Source organism: Phodopus roborovskii, unplaced genomic scaffold (assembly GCF_943737965.1).
Source record: "Phodopus roborovskii unplaced genomic scaffold, PHOROB, whole genome shotgun sequence".
Taxonomy (NCBI): Eukaryota; Metazoa; Chordata; class Mammalia; order Rodentia; family Cricetidae; genus Phodopus; species Phodopus roborovskii.
Genome location: NW_026126646.1, coordinates 7352247 through 7370125, shown reverse-complemented (window position 1 = coordinate 7370125; position 17879 = coordinate 7352247). Strand labels below are relative to the sequence as shown.

Sequence of the window (17879 nt, the reverse complement as noted above, 5' to 3'; positions counted from 1 at the left end):
GAACAGAAAACACATGGCACAGGTGCCAAAATAAAGGGTAGAAAGTCTATAGACATCACAGTTAATATAGGCTGTGGAGATTATTCACTTAGTAGAGTGCTTGCCGTGTAATCATGAGAACCAGAGATTGACCTCTACCCCGGCACCCATGTAAAAAGCCAGGTGTAGTGGTATGTGCTTATAACCCCAATATAGGGGAGGCAGAAAGAAGAATGTCCCTGAGATTTACTGGCCATCCTGGCTATTAGTGATCCCCAGGTCCCAGTATAAGACCCTGTCTCAAAAACGGAAGATGGTAGACAGCTTCTGAGAAATTCTCAAAGTTGACCTTTATCTAGCCTCCATACATACAGGCGCACGTGCACACACACACACACACACACACACACACACACACACACACACACACACACACACACCCCAACAACAACAAAACCATACTAATTTTTTGCTAACTCTTCAGGGTGTTGTGTCATACTATTCCTCCAAAGACAGACAGCTACCTGTTACACTGTGTCCATTGTGTATCAGGAGGATGAGGAAATAGAGAGATGGGCTTGTGAAACAGCAAAGCCTTTAATAAATCTCCACACAAGTATGGCCACTCAGATCGGAGCTGTAGGACAAGGACTCAGGAGTCTTGGTTCTGGCAGCCCTGAGCAGGGGCAGAAGCAGGGTTTTTAAGCCTAAAAACCATAAACACCTGTTGCCAAGTCACAGTTACAATTTCCCACCTATCGGGATTCAAAGATTAGGGGCTTTCCCCGTGTGTTCCATTGTTGTCAACTGACATAGAGTGTAATCTTTTTATTCCAACCAATCAGATTCCACTGTTCTTTCTGTTGTTGGGAATAGCTACAATGTTTTAGAGAACTAAATATACATAACAGACTACTTCTATTGATTGTTTAAGGAGTTGGTCAATTACTGGAGACTTCCCAGCTCCCCTACAAAACATAGAGGCAGTTCAACAAGTTGGAGAGTGTCTTTTCCAAGAACAGTTAAGTTGATCTAAGGGTCACCCACCACCATCACCAACTCAGTTGGTTTCTCTCTACCTCTTTATCTCTTCTAGGTGGCTCAGCCTGTCTGAGAATGTTTTTCAACGGTCCTTACACCTTACATATGCTTGGGGAATGTAAGTGTTACAACTATCCTTTAATCTCAGAATTTGGGAGTCACATGCTTTTAATCCCAGCAGTAGGGAGGTAGACACAGGAATGATATGGCTGGGCGGAAAGAGGAATATAAGGTGGGAAGAGTCAGGATCTCCCTGCAATCAGTCTGAGGATTCACAGGGACAGGATCACCCCTTTGGTCTGATGATTAAGTAGAGATCTAGTGGCTGGCTGCTCTACATCTCTGATCTTTCAGCATTAACCCTTATATCTGACTCTGGGTTTTTGTTATTAAGACCAATTAGTACTTGAGATGCAGGTGGCTGCCTCTGCTTAGGTAAGAAGTAACAGGGAACTGAGCAAGCTTTTTTTTTTAGGGTTTCAGGAGTGGGGGTGGAGCTTCCCAGGGTGGCCTGAGACTGGTGGGATTTTTGTGGTCTTGTCTTGGGGAAAGCTTAGGGATTTGGTGGGATTCTGTGGTCTGATGTTGAGACAAGCTGAGGGATTGGTTGGATTCTGTTTCTTGGACCTGGTCTTAGGCTTGGGGTCAAATCAGGATCAGAGTGTTCTTTCCTTGGCCCTGGTCTCAGGGTCAAGTCAGCAGCTGTGTGTTTTCCCTTGGCCCTGGTCTTAGGGTTGTAGTTGAACATTTTTGTTGGGATCACTAGCTCCCCAGTAATGACATGAAGACTTATCAATTATAAAAGCTCAACCATAGCTTAGGCTTGCTACTAACTAGCTCTTACAACTTAAATTAACCCATTTCTACTAATCTGTGTAGCTCCATGTAGCTTACAGATTTACATGTCCTCCAGCATGTCTTGCTCCCTCTGTATCTCCTGGTGACTCCACCCTTCTTCTTTCCAGAATTCTCTCTGTCTGACTCTACTACCTATACCTCCTGCCTAGCTAATGGTCATTTATCTTTTTATTAAGCCAATCAGAAGGTACCTTAGCAAAGACACATCTTCACAGTGTACAAAAGGATTATTCCACAACATTTCCTCCTTTTTGTCTAAAGAAAAAGGAAAAGATTTAACTTTAACGCAGTAAAACTGTATACAATAAGAACAATTATCAGGTAATTGGGCATAAGATCACTGTATATTCAAGACTGACTTGGGCTACATAGTGAGTCTGAGGTCAGCCTGGTAAAATCTCTTGGCTCAAAATTAAATGAATAAATAAAAATAAAATAAAACACCACTAAAGTAATGCTTTAGATTGGATAACATGAAGCATCAACTTTAATAGGTCAAAATAAGTTGCATGCTATCACTTTCCATGCCCTGTCCAAATCCCAAATACTGTAAGACCTTCCTGAAGGTATGTACTGGGCCAAGGTCACATGTCACAGATTTTAAAACTAGATTAAATACTTAACAATTCATTCATGTGCGTATGGTGCCATGATGTGCCTGTGGTGGTCAGAGGACAACTTTTGGTAGTCAGTTCTCAGCTTCCACTTTGTTGAGAAGTGTCTTGTTGGCCTGTGGGCTTCCAGCGGTTCTTCTGGCTATACCTCCATTTTTGCCATAGAGTGACACAATTACAAATGTGCACTAACACATCTAAGTTCCTACTTGGGTTCTGGAGGTTGTCAGATTTACGTGGTTAGCACTTTCACTAGCTAGTCATCCCCCTGAGCTCAGTTTAAATGTTTTCCCTGGGTTATGCAACAATTTTCCCTGATTTAAAACAGTCCATCTTGGAGGGAAGGTCTTTGAAACATGATATTCTGAAGGAAGATGAAACATTGCCTCCTGTAACTTAAGTATAATCATTGCATCTTGGATGGAAAGGTATCCTGGCAGTCAGGAGCCAAGAAATACCACAAAGTCACTACTGTAAGTGTAGCAACTTACAGTTCTACTACAGGGAAAGAGTTCCCTAATGCAAGTGTAACAAATTTGCTCCAGGAGGGAAGGGTTTACCCAGTGAAACTGTTACATAAGTGTTACAGCTCTACTCAGTGTAATCTGTGGAAAATTTCCCCAGTAAAAGTATTACAATTCTGCCCCTCTCTACTTCAGGTGGAAGTTTTTATAGCAGGGCTCTGCTCTAGCAAAAATATCATACCACACAACACACCTCACTCAAGAGATTTATTGGGAAGGAAAAATCCAGGAGGGTGGATGACTCCAAGGTAAGAAGCAGCAGCAAATTAAACCGGGTACAGAGCTTTTATATAGGTTTGTTTTGTTTTTTTGTTTTTCGTTTTTTTCTTAGGGTACCCTAAAGATGCCATTCCCCCAGACAACAGGAAGTAATTTTAAGGACACAATGCCCATATTCCCATGAGATGGGGTGGGTGTTTTTTGGTCATTCGGTGGATTGTGGATGTTTATCATTGTTTAGAGGGTTGCTTGCAAGTTGCTATTGGTTATAGTCAGGGAGGAAAAGATAAAAACAAAAGGGGGGAATATATGAATGGATAAAAGGGTAGATAATTGAATCTTTTTAAACTAAAATGCAACTATTAATCTCAAATATTTTACATTGTTATAGATTTTTTATATTGTTACAAATTTAGGGTTATTTTTCTTAGCAATATATATATGTGTGTGTGTGTGTGTTTCAATTCTTATCCAATGTATTGTACCTTACAGCTCATTTTAAAATATAATGTAAAGTTCTAGTCCTTGAAAGCTATTATTATAAACAATTTAGGATAATTAGGAAACATAGTTTAGTAGTTAGTCATCTATAACAATCAACCTTGTGGCAGGTATGTTTTTAAGGTCAAAAAGAAATATATTTTAGATAAGTAGATTTTCAAACACTTCAAAGATCTACAGAATATGACATCTAAGATGTTTTCATAATATTCATAATATATGGCTTTTCATGACAGTGAGTCTGCTTTTTTTTTTCTTAAAAAAAAAAAAAAAAAAGGATGATGGGCATCAAAGAACTTCCAGCTGGTGTTACAAGAAGCTTTTCCCGCCAGCCTGGTCCCACAGCCATGTATGTCAGCCCCAAATAATACACAGAGACACTGAATTTGATATAAACTTGTTGGCCTGTTACTAGTGTTTTTTAATTGGCTGGCTCTGTCTTAAATATTAACCCATTTCTATTAATCTGTTTCTACATGGTCTTATCTTACTAGAGAGAGGGTCCGGACATCTTCTCTTAAGTCCCTACATCTTGATTCTCCTTTCTACTACATCTCCCAGAATCCTCTTTGTTTCCTTGTCCCACCTATCTTGCTTTCCTATTGGCCAACAGGGCTTTATTCATTAACCAATAAGGGAAACATATTTTCAGAATGACATCTCCCATCAATCTGGAGTTTGCTAGCCCTTGCCTCGACTGCTGAGAGTGCACTGTCCAAATTGGACAAGGATACAAAAGAAGATGACTGCCAAACTTTGGCAAGACAAGGTAAACAGTTCTTCAAATTCTTACTTCACAGAAAAGTCTGTCAGACATTCTAGGCCTGTATGCCAAAGATGGATACCCCAACATTGCAGATGACTGTCCAGGATCCTCAGTGACTATCCAGGTAGCCAGCGGTCTCTGTCATTTCTATAGTTTTAGAAGTTGTTTGCTTTGCACTTCTTGTTTACTCACATAATATTATATCCTTCTCAAGTCTCTGATGGGCGTAAAGACTAGATAGTTACAGCATTTTCTTTCTTTCTTTCTTTCTTTTAAAGATTTATTTATTATGTATACAGTGTTCTGTCTGCATGTGTCCCTGCAGGCCAGAAGGGATACCAGATCTCATTACAGATGGTTTTGAGCCTTTATCTGGTTGCTGGAAACTGAACTCAGGACCTCTGGAAGAACAACCTGTGCTCTTAACTTCTGAGCCATCTCTTCAGCCCGAGTTACATCATTTTCATTGTTACCAAATTCAGAAAAGAAACTTAAAAAAGAGATATAAAGTTTATAAGGTTGAGAAACATTAAAGCTTAAGTTGTTTATCTAAGAAAAGTCTAAAAAGAAATTTTTACATTGGTAATACAGGTTATGACATAAAGCAATTTAGGTATAAAACTATGGATTCAGCAAGATAGTATAGACAGAGTAATTTCTCTGAAGTTGAAAAATATAGAGGACTTCACATTGCAAATGTAATCCTTACTTGATAATTGTTCTTATTGTATATAGTTTTACTGAAGATGTGTCATTGTGAGTAGTTTAATAAAAAGCTGAACATACAATAACTACACAGGAGAGGTTAGGTGGGACTTCCAGGCAGAAACTGAGGGGATGAATCTAGATGTGCGGGTTTCTCCTGCAAAATGTAGAGCAAGTCAGATGCATGATGTAAAGAACCACGTAGCAAAACACAGACTAATAGAAACAGGTTAATTTAAGTTGTAAGGGCCAGCTGAAAACAAATTTAAGCTAAGGCCAAGTTTTCATAATAGTAAATGTCCATGTCGTTATTTGGGGGCTGGTGAACCAAAAAATAGTCCAACAAGAAAGTTTCTACATGGAACTTTCCAGGGTGGGGATTGTTGGAATTTCAAGTCTTGAGCTTGGGCTTTTTACTTTGTAGGGCGAGGGCTGGGTTGGGCCATTAAGGTAGTTAATAGTGTTCTGTGGTTGGAGGTCCTCAGGGGAGGATCTAGCCACTTGTTTGCTTCATGGGGTTTGCAGTGGTTTCTCCACCTGAGAGCCCAGTTCACCGAATACCAGCATTTCTGTGACTCTATCTCTTCTTCATTCCCTCTCCCCATTCCTAGTCAGGTCCAGACTCTGGAGCAGAGCAAGGATCTGGCCTTCCTTGGGAAGCTGGTAAGACAAGGAATGTTCAGAAAGGAGGTGAAATAACAGGATGTTAAAAAGGGAGGTGAAACATTTCAACCCTGCAACAGAGACAGGAAGTGTCCTAAGGGACACCCTGTCCTGCAGGGAAGTCTGGGATGCTCACCTGGGATGAAAAGAACGCAAAGGTTTAAGAAAGCTCCTGAGACAGACTAGATTCAGTTGGCTCCTCTCTTGCCAAACAAGCATAAGGTACGAGAATCCTGACAACTTTAAAAGAAGCTGAACTACCTGGAAGAGTCTCAAATCAACTGGGTGACCTGGAAAGAGCACTCTTACTTATTGGGCTACCTGCATGTTGTGGAGTGTACTCTAGGTTTCCAGCTTTGTTACTCACACTAGGATAGGATACAGCTGTCTTTGAGCCATTTCTTCTCCAGTAAATAACCCCCAATAAAACCGACTGGCTCACCAGGTTGAACTTTGGTGGTATCCTTACTTCTATCTGGGTGAATAAACATTTATTTACATCTTCCCAGAAAGTGTCACACAATACCAGGCTTGGACATTCTTCACCCTTAGGCAAACACAGAGCTGTTGAGAGGTCAGATCTTCACCTGCCAAGTGTCTATTTCTGGGATTCTTTTGCCCCAGCAGCCCTTTCTCTGGGAAAAACTACCTCCCCTGAGTCTCACTTTCAACTCTGTCTCTCCGGTGCTCACAAGTACCTGCCTCTGACATCTCTCAGTTCCCATTACCCTTGGCCACATCATGCACCACACTGAAATCAACCTTCCTGGATCCTTGCCCATCTTAGGGTTACTAGTGCTATGATGAAACACCATGACCAAAAAGCAAGTTGAGGAGTAGAGTAGTTTGAATGAAAATGGTCCTATAGGCTCATAGGAACTGACACTATTGGGAGGTGTGGCCTTGTTGGAACATGTAGGGTGTTATTGAAGGAAGTATGTCACTGAGGACAGGCTTTGAGGTCTCAGATGCTCAAGCCAGGCTTAGTGTGTCTCAGTCTCTTCCTGCTGCCTTGGGATCCAAATGTAGAACTCTCAGCTACCTCTCCAGCACCATGTCTGCCTGCACGCCAACATGCTTCCCGTCATGATGATAATGGACTAAACCTCTGAACTATAAGCCAGTCCCAATTAAATGTTTTCCTTTATAAGAGTTGCCATGGTCATGGTGTCTCTTCACAACAATAAAAACCCTAATGCAGGGAGGAAAAGGGTTTATTTGGCTTACACTACCACATCGCTGTTCATCATCAAAGTCAGAACAGGAACCCAAGCAGGGCAGGAACCTGAAGACAGGAGCTGGTGTAGAAGCCATGGATGGGTGCTACTTATTGATTTGCTCCCCAGCTGCTTTCTTATAGAATCCAGGATCAGCCCAGGGATGGTATCACCCACAATGGTCTGGGTCCTCCTCCATCAATCACTAATTAAGAAAACACCTTACAGCTTGGCCTTATAGAAGCATTTTCTCAATTGGAGGACCCTCCTTTCCAGTGACTCTACTCTGTGTGAAGCTGACATAAAACTAGCCAGCACACTATCCAAGCACAGATGTGTTTACCTCCTGCCGTGCTCTACGGTTGCTTCCACGGGTCTCCCTGCTGACCCTTGAGATTCCCCAGGTGAGGGAGGCATGAAAATGAGTGGCTAGAACCAAAGAGTCCTTAGGGAAAACAATGGAGAGGTGGCAAGTGCCAAAGCACCCACAAAACCTGGCCCATGTGAGCGTCATCCGTGATTCATCATCTAGTTTGCCTCAGGTCCCCGCACCAACAAAACTTGGTAGTGTGCCCTTAGCAATATTCCCATAGACTGATGAGGCTACAGAGGAAAAATACTGTTTTGGGGCTTTCCAACAACACTGTGTAACTCATCTCGGGCAAACTGGCTTGGGTATTGAATGCTGCTCCAGATTGGGGAGAAACCAGGAGTAGCAGTGTGTGACCCTATCAGTCAACTTCATACTGTAGAATAAATGCCTTAGGTAGCAACTTCCTCTGTGAGGCCAGGCCTGGTGTGACAGCAGACCAAGTGAGCCTACATCAAGCTCTGTTTTCCCACTAAGCCAGGACCTGCCCATGCTCAGTGACTCAAGGAGAAGGAAACCTAAGACCTAGCCACTCCCTCCTGTGGCATTGGAGGGGTTCAGGCTGGCCCAGCCTTTACTGTGAGCCATCCCGACAGCCTCCCACTTCTGATCTTGAGAGGAAATGATGGATAGTCAGTGAGCTCAAGTCTCTGTGGTGGTAGCAGGTCAGTCTTGCCCTCCAGCATACTGGATGAGCCCTACCCCAGCCCTGTCATCCCTGCACTACAGAAAGAACCCTGAATCCCCTGTAAATGCTTTGGCAAGTCAGGCATCAGGGTGTCCTGCTTCCAAGAGATGTTTCTGTAGCTGGGACAGACCTAGGGGATGCTACTCCTGCGACTTCTGGGCCACTAGGGAAGTACCTGGAAAGGCCAGGATGTAGCTGGAGCTTTGGGGGGATTGAACAGCTACTTAGGAGAGATATTTCAGCGGCAGAAATGGAGTTTGCTTGGCTCCAACATATGGCTTCCTGTTTACTCCAGTTCTGGCTGCCACCTCATATCGCCAGGTCTCAGCAGGGTTGGCTTAGGGATGTGGTGCTGGGCCTGGGCTACATGTATGCATGCTGACTGTTACAAAACTGATGTTATCTGCTGGAAGAACCTGTGTGAGTCAGTGCCCCAGAGCAAGGGGCTGTGCCCCAAATTCTCCCAAACAAAGACCCTTTGTCCCTAAACCCTCCCATCCAGGCCCAGATGAACAACCCCCAAACACACAGGCAGACAGACATGCCAATAGAGGCAGCCAGCACAGGCAGAATCAGGGCTGTTTTCCATACCTGAGTGTGTTTCTCAGCCCACCTGCCTCAGACCTTAGAACTAGAGTTTGGGAGATCTGCAGGAGGCCCCAGCAGGAGGGAGAAGGGCCATGGGTTCTTAGAGCCCATAGTGGCTTCAATTGGGAGGCCACGGGTGGATTAGCCAAGCCCAGTCAGTAAGAAGTGGCTCCAGGACCCAGAAACCTTGTGCCCTGCTCTAAGCTGCAGTCTGTCATGGATTCTTTAGCTTGTCTGAGACCAGTGCTTGGGGGTCAAGACAGAGTCTCACCTTTTGGAGTGAGAAGCCTCTCTCCCTTGACCTCTTCACCCACTTTTCCCATCCAGGGAACCTCAGATGCCAGGGATGTGCTCACAGTAAGCTGATGTGAGGCTCTGAGCAGCTACCCATCCCATCTTGGAATTCCTAGCTGACTTCAGCAGGACAAATGCCACTGGGTCTTTCTAGCACTAAGGACCAGAACTATGTTCACTCCTGAGTTTGACCATGTGCCTGTGGAGAGCTCCAGTCAGCCGGACACCTGCCCCATGCTTTCTTGGTAGAGGTCTAGCAGTTCTGGCTCTTCCCAGACTCATAGCAGAGATCTTCAGAGTCACAGATAATCCTTTCCCTCCGTTACCAACAAACATGTACACATTCAGGGTGCCTCTGTGGGAACATAGCGGGACACACCCACCAGGGCTTGATATCACCTATATAGACATTAAGTTGCCTATATGAATACCCAAGTATACACAGATATGGGACAGGAGCCCCTCCAGAGAGACTCCCCACATGCCAGCCTGATACTCTGTTTTCTGCAGAATATGTAGTCTGGGTCTGAGTCTGGGTCTAAGGATGATACACTGCTTCCAAACTCAGGGGGCCAGCAGGTGGTAAATAACCCAAGGGGCCCTTAAAACAGACACAAAGTTAAGCTGCCTGGCTATATATTCTAAGACCCCAAGTATAGGCCAGAATAAGCAGACCTCTTCTACATGTTTAACCCCCCAAAGGAGAGCACAGGAGTATATGTGGGGACTGGCACTATCAAAGCTATATATTACCTAAAATGTAGGTCTTAGAGGCTTAGCCTTGCTCACGGCCAAAAGCCCATGTCCCTGCCTACCTCTTCCAACTCCTAGCTTGAGATGCACACCAAGAGGATTCTCTAGCCATCCTGGGGACCACATTCTTATTTGTGATCAAGCCCAGGACAGGGTGCCAAGGATACCAAGGGATCAGGCTCTGACTGAACACTACAGCATACCTCCAACACCAGAGTTCACATTGCTCCTAGGAAGGGTTGGCCAGGTCTAACCAGGCTATGACCCATGACCAGACCCAGGAAGGGTTTCAGATCAATTATCTCCATGTTGGATATGGTATCCCAGGACAGTCAGGAGCCCATGGCAGTGGTTTATACCCCAGCTCTAAGTCCCAGCCTGGCAGGCAGAGGGTCAGACTGAGGTTGTGGGAAGTCAGCCACACCTCCAGTTGCTCTAAAACATTGGCTTGAGATCAGGAGTCAAACCAAGGCTGTTCAGCACAGCAATGGTCATGCTTTCTTTGTCCTAAGCCATGGATGGGAAGTATCTAGACACTTGGGCCATTTCATAAACCAGCTTCAAAATGGGAGAATGTAGGAGAAAATTACCTTCCCCAAGCTCTCCCTTGAGGTAGCCCCCACTTGAATATTAGCAGTTCTAGCCTGTCTGACTTCCACCATAGCATGCCATACTCAGACTGGGCAACCATACCAAGTTGTCTTCCATGAAGCTCTGGATATCAGAGCCTAGGACCATGTGAGACTTGGGGAAACCATATGGTACACCTGCGTACAAGCAAAAAGCCTGGCTGACCATCTTTTATGCAAAATGCATGGGTTTTTCTGTGTCTGTGACCTAGAATCTTGGTTGGAGGCTTCCACTACACCCACCTAGATACCCACTCACTTGCTCTTGGGCCCCCAGCCCCTGGGGCTCATCTGGAGACAGCACATTCCAAGGAAATTACAGGTAAGTGGCTAATGACCTCTGATTATGGGTAGGAATGGGAAGAAAGAGCAGACAGACAGACGCAGGTGGTGTCAGGCTCAGAGACAAGGCCCACCCTGATCCTGGCTACCTGCCCAGGCATCGCTCTGTAGAGCTGGCCTCCGATCACTGTCTCCTCATCTCTCATCTCCTCTTCTCCATCTGTCTCTTTGTGGGGCCCTACTTTCCATTCTTTGAGTCTCCATCTTGAGTATCAGAGCCCCTACAGCAGTCAACAAGACCAAAAAACAAAGCTGAGACCCTTACCCTGGGCAGGGAGGCCCTGCATGTGGCTCAGGAGAGTCTGGCTGATGCTGTCCATCATACAGGGTGGTTGGCTTTGAGCCTCAGCCTGATCTGCACAGGGCAATGGCTGCTGTTAGTGGAGCAGAAAAATTACAGGCCTAGCCATGCATAGAAGCAGCCCCTGAAAGTCCTAATAATGTAAATGAGACATTTATGGATCTGTAGATGTAGATACTCAAACCATACTTCCTAGTCCCCCCTTTGCCTTCTCACAGAACATTGACCCCTAGTATCTGTATCTTCCCTGATATGCCTGCCCTGAGCAGTCACTCCGTACGCAAACTATTTTCCCTGCTATAGTGGGGTAGAGGCCCTGCTCCTCCTGGGATGAGAAGCCATTGATGCCACAGCCCGAGGGGCTTGGGCTCTGGAAGGAAGACCAGAGAGCCCTAGTCCTCGTTCTAGCAGTTAGGCTCCCTAACAAGGCTACAGACAGCAGAAAAGGAAGATGGCTCCCTGATCCTGGATTGTTTTAAAATCTAGCCTGGACTCCCAGGCCTGTCAGGACCTCAGTAACTGGCGAGTGGGAGAACAGTCACTTCTTCTACACTTGGGTCCCCTCTGTTTACTCAATAGGGACCCTGCGTATGCTCCGCACTGTCCCCCATCAAAGCAGCTGGCATGAAAGCTGCAGTCAAGTGAAACACAGATCTCTCCAGACAGCCCCAGCCCCTGACGCCACAATGGGGGCTGTGGCTGATGAAAGGTGGGGATGGGTCAGGGCCAAGCCTACTACAACACAGGCTGGCGCCAACACCGCCTCAGTGCCTAGCTTGATTAATCTGCCTCACTGCCCAGCAATACCCTAAGGAGGGGCCCTCCTACGGCTCCTCAAGGAGGGTCAAGGTCTTAGGTGGGAGGTAACAGTCTAACTCTGGCTTCTTCCAGTTTCTGTTTCTACTGCCTCGCCTCATACACTGCCCACAGACCTGTGAGCAGACGCCTCACCTCTCAGCTGTATATGTCCATTTGGGAGAGCATTCCAGGGCACGGGAGACTCTACCCCGCTCAGTCTTGAAGACAGAATTCTGATGGCCTGCCATAGTTTTGTTTTGAGAGAAGTCAGACTGAAGGCTTAGCACACCACCTTTTGATGGCCCAGGTGCCAATTAGAGATGGTGTCTTGGGAGCTCAGCAGGCCGAGACATCCTGAAGCTAATTTATATTCTTTGACAGGAGTTTGTGAGAGACAAAGCTGTATAGGGACAAAGGGACATCACATTAGTCACTGGCTCCTACCTCGAAGATTGCAGCAGATGGGATGCTGGGTCTGCCCTGCATATCCTCTATAGGCCTCTGATCTTTGGGGAGTGATGGCCATCACTTGGGAAGGTGGCAAATAGGGCAATGCCTTCCTGCCTTAGCCCGGGCAGACTTCCCTAGCCCAAACCTTGTCTTAACACATGTAGGCCTGCAGATGCTCTCCAACTTGGCACAGTTATATAAGCAATGGACAGAATTGTATGTTGTTTATGTTTATATACACTTTAGCCCCCTTTAGCAACCTCACCAGTGTGTGGACTCCTTCTCATAGGATGCAGGCCTCAAGGGGTCCCTGTGCTGACGAGTGTTTGTTTTGTTTTTTCTTTTTGTTTTTTGTCAACTTGACAAAAGCTACAGTTTTCTGAGAGGAGAGAATCTTGATTGAGAAAAGGCCTCTGAAAGATTGGCCTGGCCACACGTGGTGGCACACACCTTTAATCCCAACACTTGGGAGGCAGAGGAAGCTGGACCTCTGTGAGTTGAAGGCCAATCCGGTCTACATAGTGAGTTCCAGGACAGCCAGAGCTACACAGTGAGACCTTGTCTCCAAAAACCCAAAACAAAAACCAAACAAAAAGGCCTATAGGCAAATCTGCAGAATATCCTCTTGATTAATGATGCCAGAAGGTAGTACAGTCCCTGATAAAGTGGTTCTAGGCTGCATAAGAAAATGGGCTGAACTGGGCATAGTGGCTCACACCTTTAATTCCAGCACTCTGGAGGCAGAGGCAGGCAGACTCTGAGTTTGAGGCCAGCTTGTTCTACATAGAGTTCTAGGGCAGCCAGGGTTACATAGAGAGATCATGCCTTAAAAAGGAAAACAAAACAAATCACAAAACAAAACAAAAAAAAAAAAAAAACAGGCTAAGCAAGTGACAGGGAGCAAGGTCAACCAGCAGGATTCCCCAGTGGCCTCCCTCTGCTTAATCGCCTACCTCCAGGTTCCTGCCCTGACTTCTGTCAGTGATGGAGTGTGACCTGAGAATTGTTAGCTGAAATAAACCATTTCCTCCCCAGTTTCCTTTTGGTTATAGTGTTTATCACAGCAATAGAAGCCAAGACAGAAATTGGTACTAGGAGTGACAGACTTGAGCATGTGTTTTGGGGAGGGTTGTAAAAGGACTTTGGATCTTGGGGCTAGAAAAGCCATTGAGTGCTCTAAGCTTAGTGAGCTATCATGATGACTTACAAGACAATTGCTGGGAGTAATACAGATGGAGGCCTGGTCTGTAAAGTTTCAGAGGGAAGTTTGGGTGTTCCTTAAAGCCTATTATCAGAGCTGTTTGCTGTTTTGAATGAAGAATCTGTGGTTCCTGTCAGCTAGGGCTTTAGAACTGGCTGTTATCAACAAGAGGCTAGAACCACTAAATTGAAATCTTTGCTTATAGGGATAATTAATACAGGTCAGCTGGGGCTAAAGACCCGTTGTTATTAGAAAGAGACCCATTGTTATTAGAAAGAGACCCTGCCAAAAGGAAAATCTTTTGGCAGGGTCAGCACACAGCTGTGATCCAGAAGCAGCCAAGGACAGCAGCTGAGCTTGGTAATATGTAAATTTCCCCAGGTTTAAGGCATGAAGGGTCATGAACAGCAGCTGAGGCAGGCACTTTGAAGGGCCAGGAGAGGCCATTGGTGAAGATGTAGCCTCAGTTGTAGTAAAAGCTCTAGGACTGAAGGGGTCATAGGAGTTGAGGATTAGAACATGCAGCTCCCTAAAGAGAGTCCAGGAGAGGCTGCTAATAGTGGTGCAGCCCAACTGCAGCAGAAATTCAGCATCTGGAGATGCCAGTACCATAGGATGATAAGCACTAAGGACAGCACAGGTGTGGGAGCCAGCCTAAGCCTATAAGCAAGCTGCATGTGCTATGGATGGCAAAATCAGAAGTGGGGCCTGCCTCTGCAAAAGAACGTGAGTGGATCCCAGACATGGGACACCAAACTTTTTATACTCTTTCTTTGATTGTGACTGTACCTTAGTTCTTTCCTCTTGAAATAATAAAGTATTTAACTTTCTTTTTTATAATAGAAACCCACAATTATGAGGTCTTGGCTATTTTAGAGAAATTTTGAACTTTTTAAAAAAGAGACTTTGGATTTTTGCTTTGTTTTGTTTTTCGAGACAGGCTGAACTGGAACTTACTGTGTAGACCAGGCTGGCCTTGAACTTGGAGATCCACCTGTCTCTGCCTTAGGATCACCTCAGTCCCTAGCCCATGGAAAAGTTTTGCTGGCTTTCCTGCTCCTCCCCTAACTGGCTGGAAGTCTGACTGCATACCTGGTGAGGGGATTTCACTCTGGTCCCTCTTTGTGGCTACAGTCTGCTCTGGGATCATATGTGAACAGTCTTCTGTTGGCTGTACATCTCCTGTTCATATCTTGACTACTCAATTACCGCGTCTACCAACACAATAACCAGACAGCACCCAAGAGTGATGGAGAAATCTGGAGATCTTTATTGCTATGACAGCTGTTAACTGGGGAGTAGTCCTTTGCAGATCCTCTAAGAGGCAAGGTGTTGGCTCCTCAATCATCATCTCTTCGGCTCCCCTATGTACCCAAGAGCAGTCCGGAGAAACTGGAGCTGTTCTGGATGGTGAGAACTGCTCCAGAACTGTTGTCCACGAACACGGAGACATACTGTCCAGACTGAAACATTACAGTGGGCATCATCACCAGTGGGTGGCCCCAGCCCAGAAGTCCACCCACCCCACAGGGATGGCATTTGAAGCCAATACTGCCTAACAGTTGAAACACCATCCATACAGATCTAAAATCGTCCTAACCAAGCAGCATCCTCCTAGGCATAAGGGTTCAGAGGTCCTGACCACCTACTTGCACTAGGCTATAAGGCCCTCCCAGGCTAGAGGCCCACCCACCTGTTCCCTGGGCCTATACCCTTACCTGTAGCTGCAGCAGCCCCTGAACCTGCACTGTGAAGACCCTGCTGTTGCTCTCCAGGCCTGATACAGCCTCCAAGGACCTGGGAATAGCACCACAAAGCAACAGTGTAGAGGCCCATGGTACCCAGACACCCCTCAGGGAGGCTACCTGTGATCTCAGTCCAAGGACAGATCCCAGAGAACTGGGTGGGCAGCGGGACTCACTCACGTGTGGTGATGGCACAGGGACTCAATACAAATGAGGACACGAACAGTGTCCCTGGTACGCAACCGGCCTCTGCCCTGCAGTTCACTTCGGTCTATGGAGAGAGCAGCAGGTAAGGGGACTTCAGGACATGGCCTACAACAGGCTCAACTGTCTGTCAGGGCTGAGGGTGGCTGGCCCCAAGCAGAGTAGGGTGGTACCTCTGAAACACCCACCTTCAAGGGATAACCTACCCACCACCCATACTACAACATACAGGCTGGCTCACCCACGTGCAGGCTGGCAGAAAACTGGAAGATGGCAGAGACTGGAGCTGTGAATCTGCCCAAGGGCAGGCTCAGGCCAGATCCCCGCACAAAGGCACCTTGGGCAGCAGGCTGTGGAGATTAGGTGGCTAGCTGGATTTCAGGGCCTGGACCCTTACCATGTACGTACAGCTCAACCCCAAACAGGTCTTTCCTGGACCTCATTGTCTTTGTGTAAAGGACAGGGCTGACCTGTGTGTCTACACCCATGTGGACCTTAGAGCAAAAGTTCCAGGCTCCAACAGGTGGACAGGACCCTGAAAGCTATCATCGGGAATGGCAACTCTAGGCCCCACTTTTGTCTTAGAAAGGCTGGCCCTTATCCTCTACAATAGTATCTCTAGGAACCAATACAGGCATGTGTCCAGCAGCTGTCCAGTGGTGTCTGGGGGCCCATCTTGCCAGTAGGTGCCCACCCCTGCATCCTGTGCCTTTGGTATATAAGCCCCTGAGATAAAAGGACTTTTTTGGCTCGGGTCCCGACTCACGGCCTGGAATCCTTGTAGTTCCACCAATGTCTTCTTGTCCACTAGCACAGGGCCTTTCAAGCGGCAGTGGAAGGCCTCAACCACCAGCCGCTGGCTGGGTTCCTGGGGTGACAATGTATCTGGTAGCCCTGAGAATCGAAGTTTCGTGGCCTCTGTGGGGAGGGCCACTTTGGGTCAGGCCCCTTCTAGCCCTGAAAGAGCCTCCTAGGCTTCTGAAAGAGGTTGGGTGCAGGGTAGTCTTACCTTTCAACATCTCCTGAAATTCCTGCAGCAAGGCCTCTGGGGTGACTTCCATACCAGGGGAACCAGGAGGGCCAGGAGGGCCAGGAGGTCCCGGGGGCCCTGGGAGACCCGAGAGGCCTCGCTACAAGAGGTAAAAGAAAGTGAATCTAAGTAGGACCCCAGGCCACCACCTCCCTGGGCTTAGAACCTGAAAGGAGCCCATAAGGGCTGGTTCCACAACAGCTCAGGGGCTTACCGACTTAGCCCGGCCACGGCACCGTTTTCTAGAGGCCCCATCATCTGGCCGGCGGACAAAGTTCAGCCATGTCATGTGGGCATCTGAGAGCTCAGGTCCAGAGGCCTCTGGTGGCTTAAAAGCCAGAGAAGCAAGGCTAGTGCAAGGCTTCAGATTGCTGAAAAGCATGCTGGTCCTTCAAAGAGTGAACTGTAGCCCCACCAGGCATGGCAGAGGGAGGCTCCCCACAGGCCAGGCCCTCTAAGCCAGGACCAGTGGTCAAGGTCTCAGGCAGTGCTCAGGTTCTTCCCCAGGAAGAAGGGGAGCGGAGCTGCTGAGGTAGGTAGGGGGTCAGTCTGAGCTCTGGAGCTGTACTCAGAGCTGCACACCCACATGCGCCCCAGCCTGTGCCTACCTTGAAGGAGCCTGGCAATCTCTTGTGGTTGGGTATGGTAATATTAGGGGACTCCACATGAACGGCCAGCCGTGCCCCCACTCCTGTAGTCTGTAGCCAGAGGAGGGCTGCTGTGGCCCAGGCCCAGGCCCACATAGCTCAGTCTCCACAGACAGAGGCTTAGGCTTGGAACCCCGGGCCAGTGTTCTCATGGGGGCGGCTGCATTCAAAGCCCCTGCGCGGGGGCGAGGCCCAGAGACGAGCCCGGTTGCCGCTGGTGCATGTCTGCAGGATGAGCCAGAGCACAGCTGAGAGCTACTGTCTCCACTGGCCTCCCCTCCTGCATAGTAAATACCCTTGGCCGGTGCCCCACCACCAAACAGCCCTCCCTCCTTCCTAAGCCTCTCAGGTTCTAAGGGGAGGGTTTACACAGGGCTCATCTACTGCCTGGAAGGTAGGAGGGGCAGGGCAGGGGTGGGACCCTATGACCAGTGATCACCTCTTCTTAAGAAGTAGGGAGGAGCTGGACTGAACCTCCCCTGCACAAGCAGTCCCTGGCCTCTTCTCAGCAGGGTTCCTACTTAGTTAAGCTGGGGGTGGAGGTGCTGTCAACATCAACTCTGTGGCATCTTTCATACCCACACCTTCGGGGCAGTGAATCTCAAGTGACTCATTCACTTTAGGAACCTGTCTACAAATCTCCCAGAACTTCCCACACACTTCATTCAAGCCCAGAGGCAGCCTCTACCTTAAACCGCTCCCCCACCCCAATAGCACTGGAAAACTAGAACATCTCCATCACCTGCTTGCCT

General features: G+C 47.2%; 1 protein-coding gene across 4 annotated transcripts; it reads right to left on the bottom strand.

Annotated features, from left to right (window-relative positions):
• Nucleotides 1–14790: 14790 nt before the first annotated feature.
• On the bottom strand, nucleotides 14791–17551 carry C1qtnf12 (C1q and TNF related 12). Of its 4 annotated transcripts, none has more exons than XM_051173925.1 (8): nucleotides 17089–17548; nucleotides 16695–16808; nucleotides 16460–16580; nucleotides 16217–16344; nucleotides 15692–15800; nucleotides 15427–15517; nucleotides 15220–15298; nucleotides 14799–14964 (listed from the first exon to the last, which is right to left on the bottom strand). In XM_051173925.1, exons 1-8 carry the CDS (start codon nucleotides 17221–17223, stop codon nucleotides 14866–14868), a joined length of 876 nt encoding a protein of 291 aa, XP_051029882.1. In that variant the 5' UTR covers nucleotides 17224–17548; the 3' UTR covers nucleotides 14799–14865. The 4 variants fall into 4 exon arrangements, with proteins under 4 accessions (XP_051029884.1, XP_051029883.1, XP_051029882.1 ...); XM_051173924.1 differs by having other exon boundaries at nucleotides 14815–14964; nucleotides 16217–16368; nucleotides 17089–17546; XM_051173927.1 differs by lacking the exon at nucleotides 16695–16808 and having other exon boundaries at nucleotides 14791–14964; nucleotides 17089–17551.
• Between the last annotated feature and the right edge of the window lie 328 nt (nucleotides 17552–17879).

Coding starts and splice junctions, on each gene's coding strand:
- C1qtnf12 (XM_051173924.1), bottom strand. CDS start 17,223: ATGTGGGCCTGGGCCTGGGCCACAGCAGCCCTCCTCTGGCTACAGACT. Junction 16,809..17,088: donor GATTGCCAGGCTCCTTCAAG/GTAGGCACAGGC, acceptor CTGGCTTTTAAG/CCACCAGAGGCCTCTGGACC. Junction 14,965..15,219: donor AGGGGCTGCTGCAGCTACAG/GTAAGGGTATAG, acceptor GTAATGTTTCAG/TCTGGACAGTATGTCTCCGT.